Source organism: Bufo gargarizans, chromosome 2, assembly GCF_014858855.1.
Source record: "Bufo gargarizans isolate SCDJY-AF-19 chromosome 2, ASM1485885v1, whole genome shotgun sequence".
NCBI classification, from domain to species: domain Eukaryota; kingdom Metazoa; phylum Chordata; class Amphibia; order Anura; family Bufonidae; genus Bufo; species Bufo gargarizans.
The window spans coordinates 180,238,104-180,257,379 of NC_058081.1; the positions used below are offsets into that span (position 1 = coordinate 180,238,104).

The 19,276-nt window shown below is 43.5% G+C and overlaps 1 protein-coding gene across 1 annotated transcript in view; it reads right to left on the bottom strand.

The window, feature by feature from the left end:
- Positions 1 to 19,276, bottom strand: part of LOC122929675 (proprotein convertase subtilisin/kexin type 5-like) — a 141,375-nt gene that overhangs the window by 73,467 nt on the left and 48,632 nt on the right. Inside the window, exons 7-9 of the mRNA XM_044283313.1 lie at positions 14,910 to 14,996; positions 10,968 to 11,166; positions 9,005 to 9,228 (exon numbers count right to left, since the gene is read on the bottom strand). Coding sequence (XP_044139248.1) covers positions 9,005 to 9,228; positions 10,968 to 11,166; positions 14,910 to 14,996 — 510 coding nt within the window. The remainder of the gene's footprint in view (positions 1 to 9,004; positions 9,229 to 10,967; positions 11,167 to 14,909; positions 14,997 to 19,276) is intronic.

Here is a 19,276-nt window from a genome sequence, read left to right on the forward strand (position 1 = left end):
TCATCCAAATTATAACAAATAAAGGCTTGAAATATCTCGCTTTCCATGTAATGAGTCTATCTCCTCTGTTAGTTTCACCTTTTAAGTTGCATTACTGAAATAAATTATATACATATATATATATATATATATATATACATATTTATAGTGGGGTTTCGCTCTAGTAGATAGGGTAAAGTGTACACAGTACAGAGGCAAAATACAAGTTCTTAACTCATACTTCAGTGTTTATTCACACTTGCGGCAGTTGCACAAAACAACACGTCTTATTGCAGTCTTTGGTGTTAATTCACACACAATGGAAAGTTCATATTGCACAAGTCACCTTGTTGGCAGTTCTGCCTCCAGCAGTCTACAGCAGGCTTTAGGGGATCTGTTCTCCCTGCACATGGGTCTCAGTCCTCCAGTCCGGCACAAAAACTCAGATCCCAACACAGAGACCCCCTCTGGTGATCCCAGCTGTCTTTTAAAGGCAGCTAGGTGTTGCCAAAACCCCGGACCAGCACCTGAGATCCAGTCTGGTGTTTGACCTCACCTGGCCGCCCTCAGACTGGGAGGAAAATACCTGTTTTCCCAGACAATACCCTTTACTGTGTCACATTATTCCCCCCCCCCCCCCCCCCCCATTTGTTCAACCCTGAGGGGATGAACACTTGCCAAACAGTGCACCCGGGAAGGGGCATCAGCAGTTTTCTGCAACCGACCTGCCCTGTGTTCTACTGTGGCTTGTCGCCGAGCCTTTGAGTACCCGGTATGGTTTTAGTGGGACTTTCGCCTGAGGCTCAGTGACAATGTCATGCCGAATTGTGGAAGTGCATCCAAGGAGGTCTGAGAACACATCCGTGTTCCGACTAACGAACTCCCTGGCCTCCTGAGCCTGCTTAGAGGAGAAGCTGTCAGAAATTTATACTGTGGCAACCGCTTCCCTTGCATTAGACAGAGGGGCCGGAGCCTCCTCCCCTAGAAAACCTGGCTGCGGTCTGTCTTCACTACAGGTTTCCCTATCTTTCCAAGTTTTGAGTAAATTATTATGGTAAACCTCCTCCGGTTTTTGCTGCCCTGGCTAGTGTACCTTGTAGGGCCTTTTCCACCTGGTGCAGAACTTACTGTCCACAGGCGGCCCACAAACTAAAACCGGATCTCCCTGGCTAAAGTTACGGACCCCAGATGCTCGATTATAGGTCAGACTCTGGGCTTGCTGAGCTATCTTCCTATGCTCCCTACCTATCCTATTCCATGGGGTAATCTCCCCCTCATCCACCGGACCTACCATCGGCCCCTCCACCTTGGGTTTCTTGTGTTCTAACACCTCAACAGTGCCAGGCCTCGCTACTGGAGCTTTCCCTTTCTCTCGGGTTCAGTATGTACAGCGGCCGGCCACAGGGCTGGGAACAACGGAAAGTCTCTTCCTAATATCAAGTCATAGTGCATGCTCGTGGTTACGGCCACCTCATGGACCCGCCGGCCAGAACACGTGCTTAGGGACACCAGAGCAGTGGGGTACTCTTTCAAATCTCCATGTACGCTGAGCACCCTGACTTTCCGGCCCGTAAACTCAGTGGTTGCACCAGTTAAGCCCTCACAAGGGTCACCCGACTCTCTGAGTCTAGCATAGCCAACATGGGACCGACTCCCACCTCCACCTGACACAAAGGTTCGTTATTGAGAATTTCTGGAGTGTCTGACGCACCAATCCTTCTGGCATGCCATGACTGTCGATACCCAAAGTTTACGTCCATGGGCTCAACCAGGTGGGGACAGTCGGCCCGTACATGACCGGGCTCATGACACCATCAGCAGATTATCGGGTTCCCATCCCCAAAGGGCACATCCCGTGCGGTCTTTTTCAGCTCAGGCCACCAGGTCTGGGGCAGGAATTTTCTGGATTTTGTTATACCCTTCCCCCCTGGAGTTCCTCAGTAGCCCCATACCATTCGACCAGATCCACCATCTCCAGGGCACTAGTAGGACACGTCTGGCCAATCCAGCGCTGGCGGTGTGGTGGCAATGACCTCCAGAATTTGTTAGCTACAATACGTTCCAGCATGGCAGTGGCAGTACGTCAGGCGGTAGCCATTTTTGCAAGAGATGCAGCAAATTATAATACTGGAGTCTCGCTTTCTCAACCGGGTTAAACTCCCACTGATACACCCTCTGGGCCCAGACCAACACATTCACCCCCAACCTCGCCAGGATCGCACCCTTGACCTTATAGTAGTCTGCCGCTTGCTCGTCTGGTAAATTGAAGTAAACGTGTTGGGGTCCGGATGCCAGGAATGGAGCGATGACCTCAGCCCACTGGTCTTGGGGTAGACTCTCCCTCACGGCCACCTTCTCTAACACCGCCAGGTAGGTTTCGACGTCATCCGTTGGTACCATCTTGGGAATCGCCATGCGGACTGCTTTCTGGGCATCATGGACTCCCTGAGACATCCCTGACTTCTCTAAAGCCATCACGTGTTGCAGCCGCCGCTGGTTCGTTTCTTGCTGTTGCTGATTAGCCTCTAGCAGTTGTCTGTTAGTCTCCTGCTGCTGTTCCATGGCCTGTTGTTACCTTAGGTTGGCCTGCACCAGCTGCTTTATCATCTCCTCAATATTGTCCCGTGATGCTGGTTGCAACTTAGCAGGCTTAATCCAGGACATACAACAGAGCCCGAAAAAAATGCAACAAAAATATTTCGGCTTTACGCCAGCCTCACTGCGATTTACCGCATCCTCCACCAATTGTGGGGTTTCGCTCTGGCAGATAGGGTAAGCGGATGCAGTACAGAGGCAAAATACAAGTTCTTAATTCAAACTTCAGTGTTAATTCACACTTGCGGCAGTTGCACAAAACAACACGTCACTTTGCAGTCTTTGGTGTTAATTCACACACAATGGAAAGTTCATATTGCACAAGTCACCTTGTTGGCAGTTCTGCCTCTAGTAGTCTACAGCAGGCTTTAGGGGACCTGGTCTCCCTGCACATGGGTCTCAGCCCTCCAGTCCGTCACAAAAACTTAGATTCCAACACAGAGACCCCCCTCTGCTGTTCCCAGCTGTCTATTATTTTTTAAACTTTCAAGTTTCATTGTTTTTTCAACATAAGAATATCAGATAGTAAATATGTCACTTGTATAAGCCAGTATCAATGTTAACATATGTAAAGTATATCCTTGACGTATATATTGTATTGTTACATAGTCAATCCAACATAAGAATATCAGATAGTAAATATGTCACTTGCATAATCCAATATCAATTGTTAACATATGTTAAGTACATCTTTGACATATACAGTACATCATATTTTAACATTGTCAATTCAAAAACATACTAATACATTTAAGTCCAGAACTTGTGATCCTTCTATGAAATATAATTTATTCCAATAACCAAAAATCCAGGTATGAGTAGTCGTAAAGTCAGAATACATTTTTCTATAACGTGTCACTATATAGTTGTTCCTTATATAATTGCTCATCCACCGTTCTCTCCCACTATGTATATAATACCATCAGTCACTATAAAACCAAAGAGGAGATTTTAGCTGCAACTCCCATTTTTTGTGAGTATTTAAGCGGTCAGAATAAGAGTTTGCATATATATATATATTCATGCTGCATATATTGATTTACTAGAGAGATCACATCAGCTAGCTGAGGTGTAATGGGCAACTTCCAGGAGGTCGCAATAAGCTTCCTTGCAGCTGACAGAATGCCCATTATAACCGGTCTATGGGAGTAAGGTAGGTCCCCTATTCCAAAGGATAACACAGCTAATGGAGGGCTGAGGGGGATCAGGAAATTTGCTACTGTTGAAATAAGGTCCAAAAACTTTTTCCAAAATGAGAGAATAACAGGGCATGACCACCACATATGGGATAAACTTCCCTTTTCCCCACAGTTCCTCCAGCAGTTTGAACTACAGTATAGTCAGGATCCATGTGGGCTATACGGGCTGGAGTCAAGTACCATTTAAGCTGTATTTTCCTATTTTGTTCTATGTGATTAATGCATTTGGCGGTAGCTATCGTCCAATGAAAAGCATCCTTCCACTCCTCAACCGTCCAAGAGCTCCCCAACTCTTCTTCCCACTTCTCCATAAAGCTAAGCTTTGTTTCTAATGCAGGGCCAATTGCATGATACGCAGTCACAAGTCCTTTCCCTTGACCTGTCTTACTAATGAAATACTTACTAAAAGGAGTAGTCCTAGTCAATTGATCAATGGGAGGTTTCGCCCTGTGTAGCATATGCCTAACTTGGAGGTATTGCTAAAAAGTGTTAGGTATACCATAAGTTTGATGTAAGGTCTCAAATGTTTTTATGGTAGAACCCTCATATAGCTGTTCCAAACAAAGAATACCCGCTTTCTCCCATTTATCCAGCAAGAGATCAGGAACTCCATATGTGAGTGCAACCAGTGGGATCTCAGATCTCGTAGGAGAGAAAAGCTTCCCTTTCTCTATACAATGGCACCAGGTCCAAGCTGCCGCCTGCATAGTTAAGAGGGGGGGGGGGAGTGAAAGTTTATGCACCTCTAGGGAATGGGCAGCAAGAAAGCCTGGGAGAGAGCCCATTTTTGTGTAAGTGGATTCTAATTCGTGCCATCTCTGTGGCGAGGAAGGCGCCCACCACTCTTTCGTTAAAGCAATTACTAGAAAGGGACTACCCGGTTCAGATAATAGACAGGTCTCTAGAGAAGGTGAAGAAAATGGAAAGAAAGGACTTTTTCTCCGTTAGCACTCCTCAACCCCAGGACGAAACACTGAGAATTGTCCTTCCATTCAATTCCCAATATAGAACGATGGAAAGAAGTATACGGAAACATTGGGGACACCTATTGAATCATATACTGATAGGTCCCCTATTAAGTGAAGTACCTAAAATCTCCTACACAAAAGCAGGTAACTTAGCTGGAAAAGTAGCCCCGACGGTTAAAAGAAAGAAGGATGGTCATAACAAAGATTATTGGCTGGCGGTCAATGGCTTTTTTAGATGTGGTAGATGTGCGAATTGCAGAATTACGACTTTCCACAAGAAAACTATGAAGGTGGAATCAACAGTGAATTCCTTTAGTTTGGTGATACAAGAATGTTTGACTTGTGATACGACGGACGTTATATACTTGCTGGAATGCAGTTGCAGAAAGCAGTATATAGGGAGAACAAAAAGAACTCTCAAAAAGAGGGTAGCGGAACACATTTCAAACATTAAGAAGGGTTTAGATACGCATTCACTATCAAAATACTTCAAGTTAAAGCACAACTGCGACCCGACTGGCCTAAGGTTTACAGCTATTGAGAAGGTCAAAAAGCTATGGAGAGGGGGAAACCACATAGCACAAATGTCGCGACAGGAATCGCGAAGAATCTTTGAATATGACACCATCATCCCGAGGGGCTTAAATGCTGAAATGGAGGTCTTTGGGTTCCTGTGAGGATTTATGTGGGGGTTGCCCGGTGGGGATGGGACATCGTAGTCTGGTTGTTTATCGACACTCCGATCTCCCCTCCTTGTCGGACAGCTCCTCCTGTACGGCATTCACCGCATACATTCATCCATCATACCCGGGGACCCGGAGTCTCCATATCATGTGGGCACCAGAGACATCATATCAGTTTACCTGGGGGTCTAGCCACGTTAAGGGATAAGTACAGGCACAAATCAGACAGAAAACGCATATGCGTTTTTGATGCGTTTTTTGTGCGTTTTCCTGATTGGGGACAGCATGACCTTACAGTTTTCTCCACATCCTATGTTTTATGAACATAATCACTGTTGCACCTATTTTATGTCATTATGATTTTACAAACCGGATTCCAAAAAAGTTGGGACACTAAACAAATTGTAAATAAAAACTGAATGCAATGATGTGGAGATGGCAAATGTCAATATTTTATTTGTAATAGAACGTAGATGACAGATCAAACGTTTAATCCGAGTAAATGTACCATTTTAAAGGAAAAATACATTGATTCAAATTTTCACGGTGTCAACAAATCCCAAAAAAGTTGGGACAAGTAGCAATAAGAGGCTGGAAAAAGTAAATTCGAGCATAATGAAGGAGCTGGAAGACCAATTAACACTAATTTGGTCAATTGGCAACATGATTGGGTATAAAAAGAGCTTCTCAGAGTGGCAGTGTCTCTCAGAAGCCAAGATGGGTAGAGGATCACCAATTCCCACAATGTTGCGCAAAAAGATAGTGGAGCACCCAGCGAAAATTTGCAAAGACTTTGCATCTATCATCATCAACTGTGCATAACATCATCCGAAGATTCAGAGAATCTGGAACAATCTCTGTGCGTAAGGGTCAAGGCCGTAAAACCATACTGGATGCCCGTGATCTCCGGGCCCTTAAACGACACTGCACCACAAACAGGAATGCTACTGTAAAGGAAATCACAGAATGGACTCAGGAATACTTCCAGAAACCATTGTCAGTGAACACAATCCACCGTGCCATCCGCCGTTGCCAGCTGAAACTCTACAGTGCAAAGAAGAAGCCATTTCTAAGCAAGATCCACAAGCTCAGGCGTTTTCACTGGGCCAGGGATAATTTAAAATGGAGTGTGGCAAAATGGAAGACTGTTTTGTGGTCAGACGAGTCACGATTCGAAGTTCTTTTTGGAAATCTGGGACGCCATGTTATCCGGACCAAAGAGGACAAGGACAACCCAAGTTGTTATCAGCGCTCAGTTCAGAAGCCTGCATCTCTGATGGTATGGGGTTGCATGAGTGCGTGTGGCATGGGCAGCTTGCATGTCTGGAAAGGCACCATCAATGCAGAAAAATATATTCAGGTTCTAGAACAACATATGCTCCCATCCAGACGTCATCTCTTTCAGGGAAGACCCTGCATTTTTCAACAAGATAATGCCAGACCACATTCTGCATCAATCACAACATCATGGCTGCGTAGGAGAAGGATCCGGGTACTGAAATGGCCAGTCTGCAGTCCAGATCTTTCACCTATAGAGAACATTTGGCGCATCATAAAGAGGAAGGTGCAACAAAGAAGGCCCAAGACGATTGAACAGTTAGAGGCCTGTATTAGACAAGAATGGGAGAGCAATCCAATTTCTAAACTTGAGAAACTGGTCTCCTCGGTCCCCAGACGTCTGTTGAGTGTTGTAAGAAGAAGGGGAGATGCCACACAGTGGTAAAAATGGCCTTGTCCCAACTTTTTGGGGATTTGTTGACACCATGAAATTCTGATTCAACATATTTTTCCCTTAAAATGGTACATTTTCTCAGTTTAAACTTTTGTTCCGTGATTTATGTTCTATTCTGAATAAAATATTAGAAGTTGGCACCTCCACATCATTGCATTCAGTTTTTATTCACGATTTGTATAGTGTCCCAACTTTTTTGGAATCTGGTTTGTAATATGTGGGATTATTTATGGTTTTAAAGATTTAGGTAGGATAACATTGGGACTCTATATATAGGATGACCGTGTAAAAGAGGAATCAATAAGAGCCTATCCCACTCCAGAAATTAGGGAATCCACTCCAGAAATTAGGGAATACACAATAATGTGAAGCACCATGGGAATAGGGGTCCCATTTATAAGTGGTGAGGACACGCTCACTCAGTTGGCCACTGAGGAAGAGGTACAGCACCTCAAAACACGTCTGGCATACGGAGTGAGCGTTATATGCACATCTGTGACAAAGAAAGAGGAATAAAACATCTCCCAGGTCACAAGCATTAAGCAGAAAGACTAAAGGGAATTATCTGGATCCTGTGCCGGAGGAAGCAGTCGCCTACCAGTGACATTAGTGCAACTTCCAGTTGGTCTCCTAAGCAGCCACATGGGACGCCGCTGGTGTGCGGCCGTCTGGAATCAACGCTGCATTCAGGCAGTGAAGACGGGTAAGACCTGACTACTGTGAAGTCTACATTAACATACTAGGAGACTTGTCTGCTGTGCAATCAAAGGTGGAGCCGTGCTAAATAATTGAGCTGTGCTCCCTGACAGCTGCGATTGTTATAAACATACGAAATCTACTGTGGCATACTGCGTTATCCCTAGTAGTATATTACAGATGTATATGGACTAAGAACTTTATTCAAAGTACGATATCATTGATGTGGATGGACTAATGGCTTTGTGAATTAACGTGGCAAGTGCCAGCATTGAAGGTGTAGCCATCATCATTTTGGGATAGGAGTATCTGCATCTGTATATGGGACTTGCACATTACACAGAATTGTGCGGCTTTTATCGAGTTGTAGCAATCACCTTGGCAAAGGTGTTTTTATATATGGGATTCCTTTCTCACAGTATTAGAGGGCATCTATGTCATTTGAGCACTTTGTATGTTTTATAGATTTTAGGGATTGTGTTTTAGTATAAATAAAGTGTGCATCATTTTCATCAAGTGTATCCCTTTTGAGTGTGCCCCTTCTTTTCTGTTTGGCATTTACGTGGTAAGTAACCCTCACTTATTTATGTTCATTTTGTATCCCTTTTTGTTGAAAATTCCGATCTTAGAAGACTTCTCCTGTTTGAAATTGAATACCTTCTCTATGATTCTGTTCAGGATTCGTGCAAATTTTGTTACAAACAACAGATCTGCAAATACTGATATTTCCTTGTGCCTTTAACCTTTTTCTTACTCTCATCAATAGAATGGACTATTCTTGTCCACAATATGGACAAGAATAGGACATGTTCTATATTCTGTGGAACGGACACACAGATCCGAAAAATACACAGAGGTGTCCATGGCCCCATAGAAATGAATGGGTCAGTGTGCCATCCACAAAAAAAGCAGATAGTACATGGGTGGAAAAACAGTCGTGTGCATAAGAGCTTACTCTGTGGAAAGAAGTACCTAGACTTCTTCATACAGAGTCTTTATTTGTATTTCCATAAAATAAAATTAAAATCTAAATGTTAACATAAGAATGTTTTCCCACAGATTTTAGTAGAGTGAGCTGTAATGAAAAATAACACCATACTAATACTATACATATACACATGAAAAAATAGTGTAGTAAAAGGTAAGTTATACCAAGACATGTTCGTTCATCTGCACACACAGTGCAGTGGGCTGGACAGTGCTTGCATATGCCCTCCTCATCTGGATAATACCTCAGAGAGCAGTTCAGAAGGCACTTATTGTTCTCCAGATATAGGCCATCCACACAGGACAAGCAATTTGCTCTGGTTCCATCACAGGTCCAACAGGAACCCTCACATGTTTCACATGAGCCTTCAATGTTTTCAAAGTAACCGCTAAGAAAGTGGACAAAAAACACTAATCAGACATCTGCAATTAGAATCTATGTAGGAGAAATATATTAATGAAAACTGTATACTGCATTCATTCCTAGGTACACATCTCAAATGTAAAATAGTTCAGCGGGGCCGTGCAGAATTATCTAACAGGAACTGTCTTACATGATGAATGCCTCTAAACACTGCGTACATGCCTTAAATTAGCATCGTCTTCCAATTAAACTCCATTTTCTTTGAATTAGTGTACTATGTAAGACCTCTTACACATGCAGAAAGCTGTACGGAGGCTCATTGAATTGCCACAGACACCATACTTGCTACTTGATGCATGGTACGCCATGTTGCACAGTATGAACCTATTATTTAGCTAAGGCCTCATGCACACGACCGTGGTGTGTTTTGCGGTCCGCAAATCGCAGATCCGCAAAACACGGATGGCGTCCGTGCGCGTTCCGCAATTTGCAAAACGGCACGGACAGCCTTTAATGTAAATGCCTATTCTTGTCCGCAAAGCGCGGACAAGAATAGGACATGTTATATTTTTTTTTTGCGGGGCCACAGAACGGAGCAACGGATGTGGACAGCACACGGAGTGCTGTCCGCATCTTTTTCGGCCCTATTGAAGTGAATGGGTCCGCATCCGAGCCTCCGTTTTGCAGACCAAAACAACGGCGGTGTGCATGAGGCCTAATACAAATAAAAAAAATCGCAAGCATATTGAGACTGGATTGAATTCACACATTAGTGATAAGGTAAAATAGTTTCATAAATGAGAAAGAGGGAAAAGATGAACAGCAGTGGCATGCTTGGGACTAATTGTATGTTTTAAAATACAATAGATAATACAGCAGTACCAAATATTGGCAACGGGTGACAGTATGGATTCCTTAATTTGTAGTATATAGTATGCCGATTTAATATATGAAGATTGTTTGATACAAAAAATTCAGTTTCTTGGCATGCGAATGGTGTACCTACTATGTATACTGTATATTAAGACTTATGCACACAAGCGTAATGGCTCAGTGCTCAGGCTTTGGACCGCAAAAAGCGATCCGCAATGCAAAGGCACTGGCTGTGTGCACACCATTGACTTGAATGGGTCAGCGATCTGCAACATACGGTCAAAGATAAAACATGTTCTATCTTTTTGCGGTGCGGAAGCAACGGACCTGAAAGCCCACAGAAGCACTTCGTAGTACTTCCATGGGCTTCCGAACTGTGTCTCCACTCTGTAAATGATAGGTGAAGTCCTATCTTTGGTTGTATCTTGAAGATTGCGAACCCATTCGCACCACGGAGTGCACACAGCCAGTGCCTGTACCAACCGTTTACAGTCCACAATACAGGCACTGAACCATTATTCTTGTGTGCATGAGCCCTTACACATATGAAAGGCATATTTTAACATAAAAATAGCCATTTGCAGATTGCTGGTGGTGTAACAAATTGTATCCTTGCATATTAAGGGAACAGCCGCAGGTTTCTGCATGCAGTTTTGGATGCAAAAACCAGGACTGAATTTAAAAGAAGGAAAAGTGGTATCTCTCCTTTATACTTTCTCTCCTTTTCTGATCCACTCCTCATTTAGGCTTCCAAAACTGGATTAGGAAACCTGACCATGTGGCTGTACCCTAATAAGCTTTCAGGTATGCCGTAAGTTGGTCATTATTTCAAGTACACTACTGTAATGTCAAGGTCTTTATTTCTTCTCTTACCCCCCCCCCACTACTTACTCTGGACAGTCGGACAGGCAGCGTCCTTCATGAAGGAACAGGTTTTGCTCTTTTGTATTACATTTCAGGCAGTTTTCACTGCTACCTGCACAACTTTCACAGGTCACTGAACACTTTTCACATGTTTGAGTGAATGGATCACCAAAGAATCCCTGTGGACAGCTTGGCACACATTGATTTTCCACATCCAGATAATAACCTAGAATACATGTTAGTCATCAAGCAAGGTCACATTGCATAGGGTGATTCTGATTAATGATGTCATTTGGAGTTACTCCCACTGCACAAGCATACTATGCAAAAAGTCAAGAAAGGTTATTTTAGATTTGAAGGTGAAAATTACTTTTGATATGTCTATCCATCTGTCTGTCTATCTACTATCTCTCCATCATCTATTATCTATCTGTCTATCTATCTATCTCTCTCTCTCTCTCTCTCATCAATGTTATTGGGAACATAGAAGTTGTAGAGAATGTGATTAAAATGACTGATCTGACCAGAGGCCTACAGTGGGGCAAAAAAGTATTTAGTCAGCCACCAATTGTGCAAGTTCTCTCACTTAAAAAGATGAAAGAGGCCTGTAATGTTCATTATAGGTACACTTCAACTATGAGAGACAGAATGGGGGGGAAAGAATACAGGAAATCACATTGTAGGATTTCTAATGAATTAATTGGTAAATTCCTTGGTAAAATAAGTATTTGGTAACCTACAAACAAGCAAGATTTCTGGCTCTCACAGACCTGTAACTTCTTCTTTAAGAGGTACCTCTGTCCTCCATGCGTTACCTGTATTAATGGCACCTGTTTGAACTTATTATCAGTATGAAAGACACCTGTCGACAACCTCAAACAGTCATACTCCAAACTCCACTATGGCCAAGACCAAAGAGCTGTCGAAGGACACCAGAAACAAAAATGTAGACCTGCACCAGGCTGGGAAGACTGAATCTGCAATAGGCAAGCAGCTTGGTGTGAATAAATCAACTGTGGGAGCAATTGTTAGAAAATGGAAGACATGCAAGACCACTGATAATCTCCCTTGATCTGGGGCTCCACACAAGATCTCACCCCATGGGGTTAAAATGATCACAAGAAGGGTGAGCAAAAATCCCAGAACCACATGCGGGGACCTAGTGAATGACCTCAGTAACAGATTATGCCACCAGGGACTCAAATCCCCCTGCTTAAGCCAGTACATGTCCGGGCCCGTATGAAGTTTGCTAGAGAGCATTTGGATGATCCAGAAGAGGATTGGGATAATGTCATATAGTCAGGTGAAACCAAAGTAGAACTTTTTGGTAAAAACTCAACTCGTCGTGTTTGGAGGTGAAAGAATGCTGAGTTGGATCCATAGCACACCATACCTACTGTGAAGCATGGGGGTGGAAACATCATGCTTTGGGGCTGTTTTTCTGCAAAGGGACCAGGACGACTGGTCTGTGTAAAGGAAAGAATTTATGGGGCCATGTATTGTGAGATTTTGAGTGAAAACCTCCTTCCATCAGCAAGGGCATTGAAGATGAAACGTGGCGGGGTCTTTCAGCATGACAATGATCCCAAACACACCACATTTCGAGGTCCTGGAGTGGCCATAGAAGACCTTTGGAGGGAGTTGAAAGTCTGTGTTGCCCAATGACAGCCCCAAAACATCACTGCTCTAGAAGAGATCTGCATGGAGGAATGGGCCAAAATACCAGCAACAGTGTGTGAAAACCTTGTGAAGACTTACAGAAAACGTTTGACCTCTGTCAACAAAGGGTATATAACAAAGTATTGAGATGAACTTTGGTTATTGACCAAATACTTATTTTCCACAATTTGCAAATAAATTCCTTAAAAAAATCAGACAATGCGATTTTTATTTTTATTTTTTCTCATTATGTCTCTCATAGTTGAGGTATACCTATGATGAAAATTGCAGGCCCCTCTTCTCTTTTTAAGTGGGAGAACTTGCACAATTGGTGGCTGACTAAATACTTTTTTGCTCCACTGTAGCCAAACTCTGCTCAGTTATACAGCTGGTCAATCATATGGGAAAACTAAATGGCACATCCAGCAGTTGCAAGTTTGTTTTATCATACAGAAAGACATTCAAAGAGAATCTGTCACCACGAAATACAATGCAATATGCAGGGAGCATGTTGTAGAGCAGGAGGAGCTGAGCGTTCAGTAAAACTTTATACATTTATATCTCTGCTTTTTCTAAACCTAAGAACTCACCCATGCGCAGCTATCAGTGACTTTTCTGTATGCACATGTACACAGTGAATGCTATCAATCACTGATAAGACAGCCTCCTTGTACAACTGAGCTCGTAAATAGAATCGATATGAATGTATAAATTACTGAATCTCTCCCCACAAAGCTATATATCAATCTGCTCAGCTCCTCCTGCTCTATAACATGCTGCCTGCAGATTGCACTGGATTTTGTGGGGACAGGTTCTCTTTAAAGGGGCTGTCCCATTAAGACAACTTATCCCCTATCCACATGATAGGTGATAAGTGTCTGATCACTGGGGGTCTGTCTGTAAGGAGCCCCGTCATTCACAAGAACAGGAGCCCATGCTCCCCCCATCTGAATGGAGCAGCGATTACACTTGCGTGCAGCCACTCCATTCAGCTCTGTGGGGATACCAGAGATAGATTAGTGTTTGTACACAGCTACTAAAGCAATCCCTTAGGCCCCTTACACACGAGTTTTCCATGCAGGTGCAATGCGTGACGTGAACGCATAGCACCCGCACTGAATACTGACCCATTAATTTCAATGGGTCTGTGTACATGAGCGCTGTTTTTCACGCATCAGTTCTGCGTTGCGTAAAAATCGCAGCATGTTTTATATTCTGCGTTTTTCACACAGCCCTGGCCCCATAGACGTGAATGGGGCTGCATGAAAAACGTATTGCATCCGGAAGCAAGTGCTTCCCCTCCAGCCCTATTTTACTTAGCATTCTGTATTCAGAATGCTATTATTTTCCCTTATAACCATGCAACGCATCCGGACCATATCCGGACACGCTCGTGTGAAAGAGGCCTTAGAGTTACATGGAGAGGCCGACAGACGTGCATCTGCTGCTCCATTCAAACAGGGAGCACAGGCCCAGTTCTCATGATTGGCAGGGAACCCAGTTGTCGGACCTCCACCAATCAGACACTTATCCCCATCCTTTAATTTATTGTGCCCCAAAGTGATCACAGGACAGAGAAAACTACCAACACTAACTCCTGGAAAAACCCACATTAACAAATAACATTTCTCTTTTTCTACTTAAACTGGGGAATATAATTTGTTCAATTGTGAGTATCTCGTAGGGTCTAGAGTGTTCAGCAATAAAATGAAACACATTTGTCTGTTTGTGGCGCTCCTCAGCCAGACTCATTTAACAAGGTGTGAGCAGCGACACAAATCTACTACAGCTCGTGGCTGGAACAGATTTCAGTTCTGGCGCATGGACAGCGGAAGATGTGACAAATTAATAAACTGGTTGGATCTTCCTTTCAATGTGGTGTTAACTAAGACACGTGAAACACCAGTCTTGGGAAATATCAGATATTATAAATCTGCATATCGTGATATTTACACTGTGAACCGATGGGCCACATTAAATTATACAACTGAACTGACTGAAAGTGCGGCAATAACAGAAAGGGGATCAATAGTGCTGTTAGATGTATGCATTTAACAGTTTGCAAAAAAAGTCATAAATTGCATCAATTTATGAAAAAACAGGATGTGTGACAAATTTGTTGTGAGGCACATAAAAAGGTCATAAATCTGTAATAAATTTTCATTTTCACCATTCCTCCACTAAGAGGAGTTCCACTCCTTAAGTTATGATACTTTTTGCTTAGTAAATATCCCCTTATATGTGACAAGATAAGAATTTGATCATGACACACAGAGGGCAATTCAAATAATGAAGATTTCTCTACCATACCAGCATAACAGGAGAAGCAATCTTGCGCTTGTGGGCCAAAGCAACTGTGACAAGATGGGTCACAGGCATAGCAATTGCCATCTGCCACTTAAGAAGAAAATGTATAATTATAATAAGTGTTATAATGATTATTGATATGAATGTTCATTGCATACATGTACATTTAGCTACATAATAGGTATATTTTTATATCATAATTAGTTTGGTTATAGAGTGATCCCTAAAGATACAATAGCCTCAGGATACAAAATGGTAAGGCTACTTTCACTCTAGCATATTACTGGATCCTGCGGGGTTCAGCAAAAACGCTTCCGTTACTGATAATACAACCATCTGCATCCGTTATGAACAGATCCGGTTGTATTATCTTTAACATAGCCAAGACGGATCCATCATGAACTCCACTGAAAGTCAATAGAGGACGGATCCGTATTCTATTGTTTCAGATTGTGTCAGAGAAAACGGATCCGTTCCCATTGACTTGCATTGTGGGTCATGGTCTGTCTTGCTCCGCAGCAAACCGCAGCAATTCCGTTCTGTTCAGTTACGTTTTGTCCCCATTGACAATGAATGGGGACAAAACGGAAGCGTTTTTTTCCGGTATTAAGACCCTATGACGGATCTCAATATTGGAAAATATTAACGCTAGTGTCACGGCTGGCGGTGGGGGAAACCCCCAGCCGTGCGGTGCCTGGAGATGGTAGGGTTACCCCTTTGCCGGGACCACAGAGTTAGGGAGCAGGTAACCTCCTATTGCGTCCCTAACGCTGACCCTGTCTCCTGTCAGTATGAGCCGACCTTGGTGGTAGGAGGGCTCATATGCCGGAACCTAAGAGTCCCTGCAAGCCCTCAAGTCGGCCCTGAACTAGGGGACAGAGTAAGACGACCTGCTCCTCCTAGACACGGAGGAGCAGGAGTCTCAACAGCCAAGCAACACAGGGGATACAAAAACAGCTATGGCAGTGGCAGTCAAATGGAACCAACTCATCACTCACCTGCCACAGACAACACAACCAGGAACCCATGTGCAGGTGCTGTAAGTACAAGACAACAACGGACACAGCACACACCAGACATCACACAGGAACCCTGGACCATAGCTGCAATAACACAAAACCCCACACACACCTAGATAACACCGTGTAACAAAGGTTTTAAACTTACAATGGTTTATGACCAGAAGGATGGTCCCCACCAGGCAGATGGAGGCGACAGGCGGCTGCTCCAGCCAGCATGGCTGAGAGCAACCTACTGAGCCCAGCCAGGGACTGAGGCTTTATAGGCCAAGAGGCCCCACCCAACGATCAGCACACACCCAGTGAAGTCACACACACTGGGAAGGAAGTTAACCCTTCCAGCAACACAGAAGGGAAACTCACATAAAGGGGAAAGCACACAACCTCACTCACCTGTCTCCGACGGCAACGGCATGCGTGGCAACCGTGTCCTCCAGAACAGCCAACAGGCCGAGACACTTCCACAGCATGCAAACATCGCCAGACGTTGCCGCGGACAACCGCAGGTGAAGGGAGGAGTCCAGGTGCATATAAAACATCACCTCGTGCACAACAAACAACACAAAGTGCACACAGACATACAAACGGGCATTCACACAAAACCCGTTGCCAAGGGCAACCGCACGCACACTTGTTGTCCGCGGCAACCGCACCTGAGGCAAACAACTAAGTGCCCCAGCTGCGGTTGACGAACTCCCAAACCGTGGGTAACAGCATGCGGCACCCAAGGAGTCACGACCATGACCAAGGGTCGTGACAGCTAGTGTGAAAGAATCCTAAAACATCTTTATTGGTTGTCTGTGGCACTAAAAGTTCTGTACTGACCCTGTCCGTGCCAGGATAAGCTGCTCCTTTGGACACTAGGTGAGCTGTAGCTTCATTTTATTTTTCTGGTACATCTATATTCTATGCAAGACCCTGAAGAAGCCCCTGCCCTCACCATAGAAAGTGATTTCCAGCTTGCAGCATGTATTCCTGTCTGTTTGATGTAAGCACTTGCTTTATACGTCTTGGGTTATCTGCTTTTTCCCCTTACTTTTTCTTATTTTGGGATTATATTTTTGGGTTTTGAAATCAATTACTGGTTTTCTTCTTCCAAACAAATCCAAAATGTTGGTGATTCTCTTCAGATGAATTGTGCAAAACAGCACCTGCCAGTTTACTTTTAAAATTCAATAGGCCCCTTTCACACGGGAAAGTATTCCGCGCGGGTGCAATGCGTGATGTGATCGCATTGCACCCGCACTGAATCCGGAACCATTCATTTCTAATGGGCTGTGCACATGAGCTGTGATTTCCACGCATCACTTGCGTGAATGGGGCCACGTGAAAATTGCAAGCATCCGCAAGCAAGTGCGGATGCGGTACGAGTTTCACGCATGGCACGCTAGGTGACGATCGGGCTGGGGACCCGATCTGTATTATTTTCCCTTATAACATGGTTATAAGGGAAAATAATAGCATTCTGAATACAGAATGCAAAGTAAAATAGGGAGGGGTTAAAAATAAAAAAAATTAACTCACCGAGTCCACTTGATCGCGTAGTTGCGGATCTCTGTCTTCTTCTGTAATGTTGAGCTGCCGGCAAAGGACCTTTGGTGACAGCACATCACATGGTCCAACCACATGGACCCTCACTATGGTGAAGAACAATGTGATTGGACCATGTGATGAGCACAGTGACGTCACCACAGGTCTTGAAGATAGACCGGCAGCTATGGAGCAGGTTAGTTAACTTTATTTTTTATTTTTAACCCCTCCATCCCTAATTTACTTTGCATTCTGTATTAAGAATGCTATTATTTTCCCTTATAACCATGTTATAAGGGAAAATAATAAAATCTACACAACACCTAACCCAAACCTGAACTTCAGTGATGAAGTACAGGTTTGAGTCTGGGTACCAAACATGCCGATTTTTCTACGCGCTTGCAAAACGCATTAAAACGCTTTGCACTTGTGCGGAAAAATCGTGCATTTTACCGCAACGCACCCGCATCTTATCCGGCCCTCACATGCCACGCTCGTGTAAAAGAGGACATACACTAGCAGGGAAAAAAGGGTAGGGAGGATGAAGATGGAGGATCACATGACCCTAGGTGGGCCCTGGCTCGCGCATTTGCCCACAATGCTTTTCAAGCGGCCTGACAGACATTTTGGCTAAATGCACACGATCAGGATTGCGTGCAGATTTTCTGCACGGATTTGTGTGCGGAAAATCCGCACTGTAGGTCATGTACATTTTATTCTATGATAATTTGAAATTCTCAGTGCACACGATGCAGATTTTTTCCGCGCGGATTTTGACCTGCGGTGCAGATTTTTTAATCCACAGCATGTCAATTTATTTTATTTTTACTGACCAGATTTTCTTCATTCACTTAGTAAAATCTGCATGCGGAAAATCCGCACCAAATCCGCATGCAAATCTGAACCAATTGATGCGGATTGACCGCATAGATTTGCCTGCGAACACCTGCGGATTTCAGTAAGGATGCTCGCACATGAATCCTGAACGTGTGCATGTACCCTTAGGAGGGAGGATATTGGCTGATCTAGTAGGCTCTGTGTAAGCTGTAAAGCACAGATGCCACTGATGTGAGAGAATGTGTCTTCCATGTGTCAGACAAAAGCCAGCCATTTTAGGGTCTTGCAGGGACAGTGTAGTCATACATTTAGTTAGGCAGATTGAATTAATAGGAAGAAAGTCAGGTTATATCAGTAGGGAGAGCATAGGGGCAATTAGTGTACTTGGTTTGGGTGTCTTACAGTGATGGCAGCTGCTGGAGCTCTTCATGTATTTCACTACCTGCATAAAGTTCAATTAAAGAGACAATACTTTTTACTGTGCATGAGCCAGCCTTTTATTTTCCAAAAACCTGTTACGAAGCTTTTACAGGTCATACGTGTTTTATATGCGTATTCCCAACACCACCAGCAGCATATATTTTGCTACATATGCTGCAGAATTTCTTTTTCTTTCAAAAATCTAGTAGCAATTTTGCTACTGTTTATGATTGAGCAATTTAGCACATTTTAGTGCGTCAATAACAGTGTACAGTGTGTTTGTACCAGGAGACATTTAATTGCACCTGTGTTTATTACAATTTTTTATTTAACACATTTTACTGCATCACTACCAATGTATAATGTGTTCATAGCAGGCAATATTTAATTGTGCTTGTAATTTTCACCCCAAAAAAAATAATTTTTAGCAATTTTGCTACCATTTATAGTTGCACAATTTAGAGCATTTTAGTGCTTCAGTATGAGATTATAGTGTGTTTGCAGCAGGGTACATTTAATTGCACCTGTGTATATAAAAAAAATAAACAGTTGCAATTTTGCTAC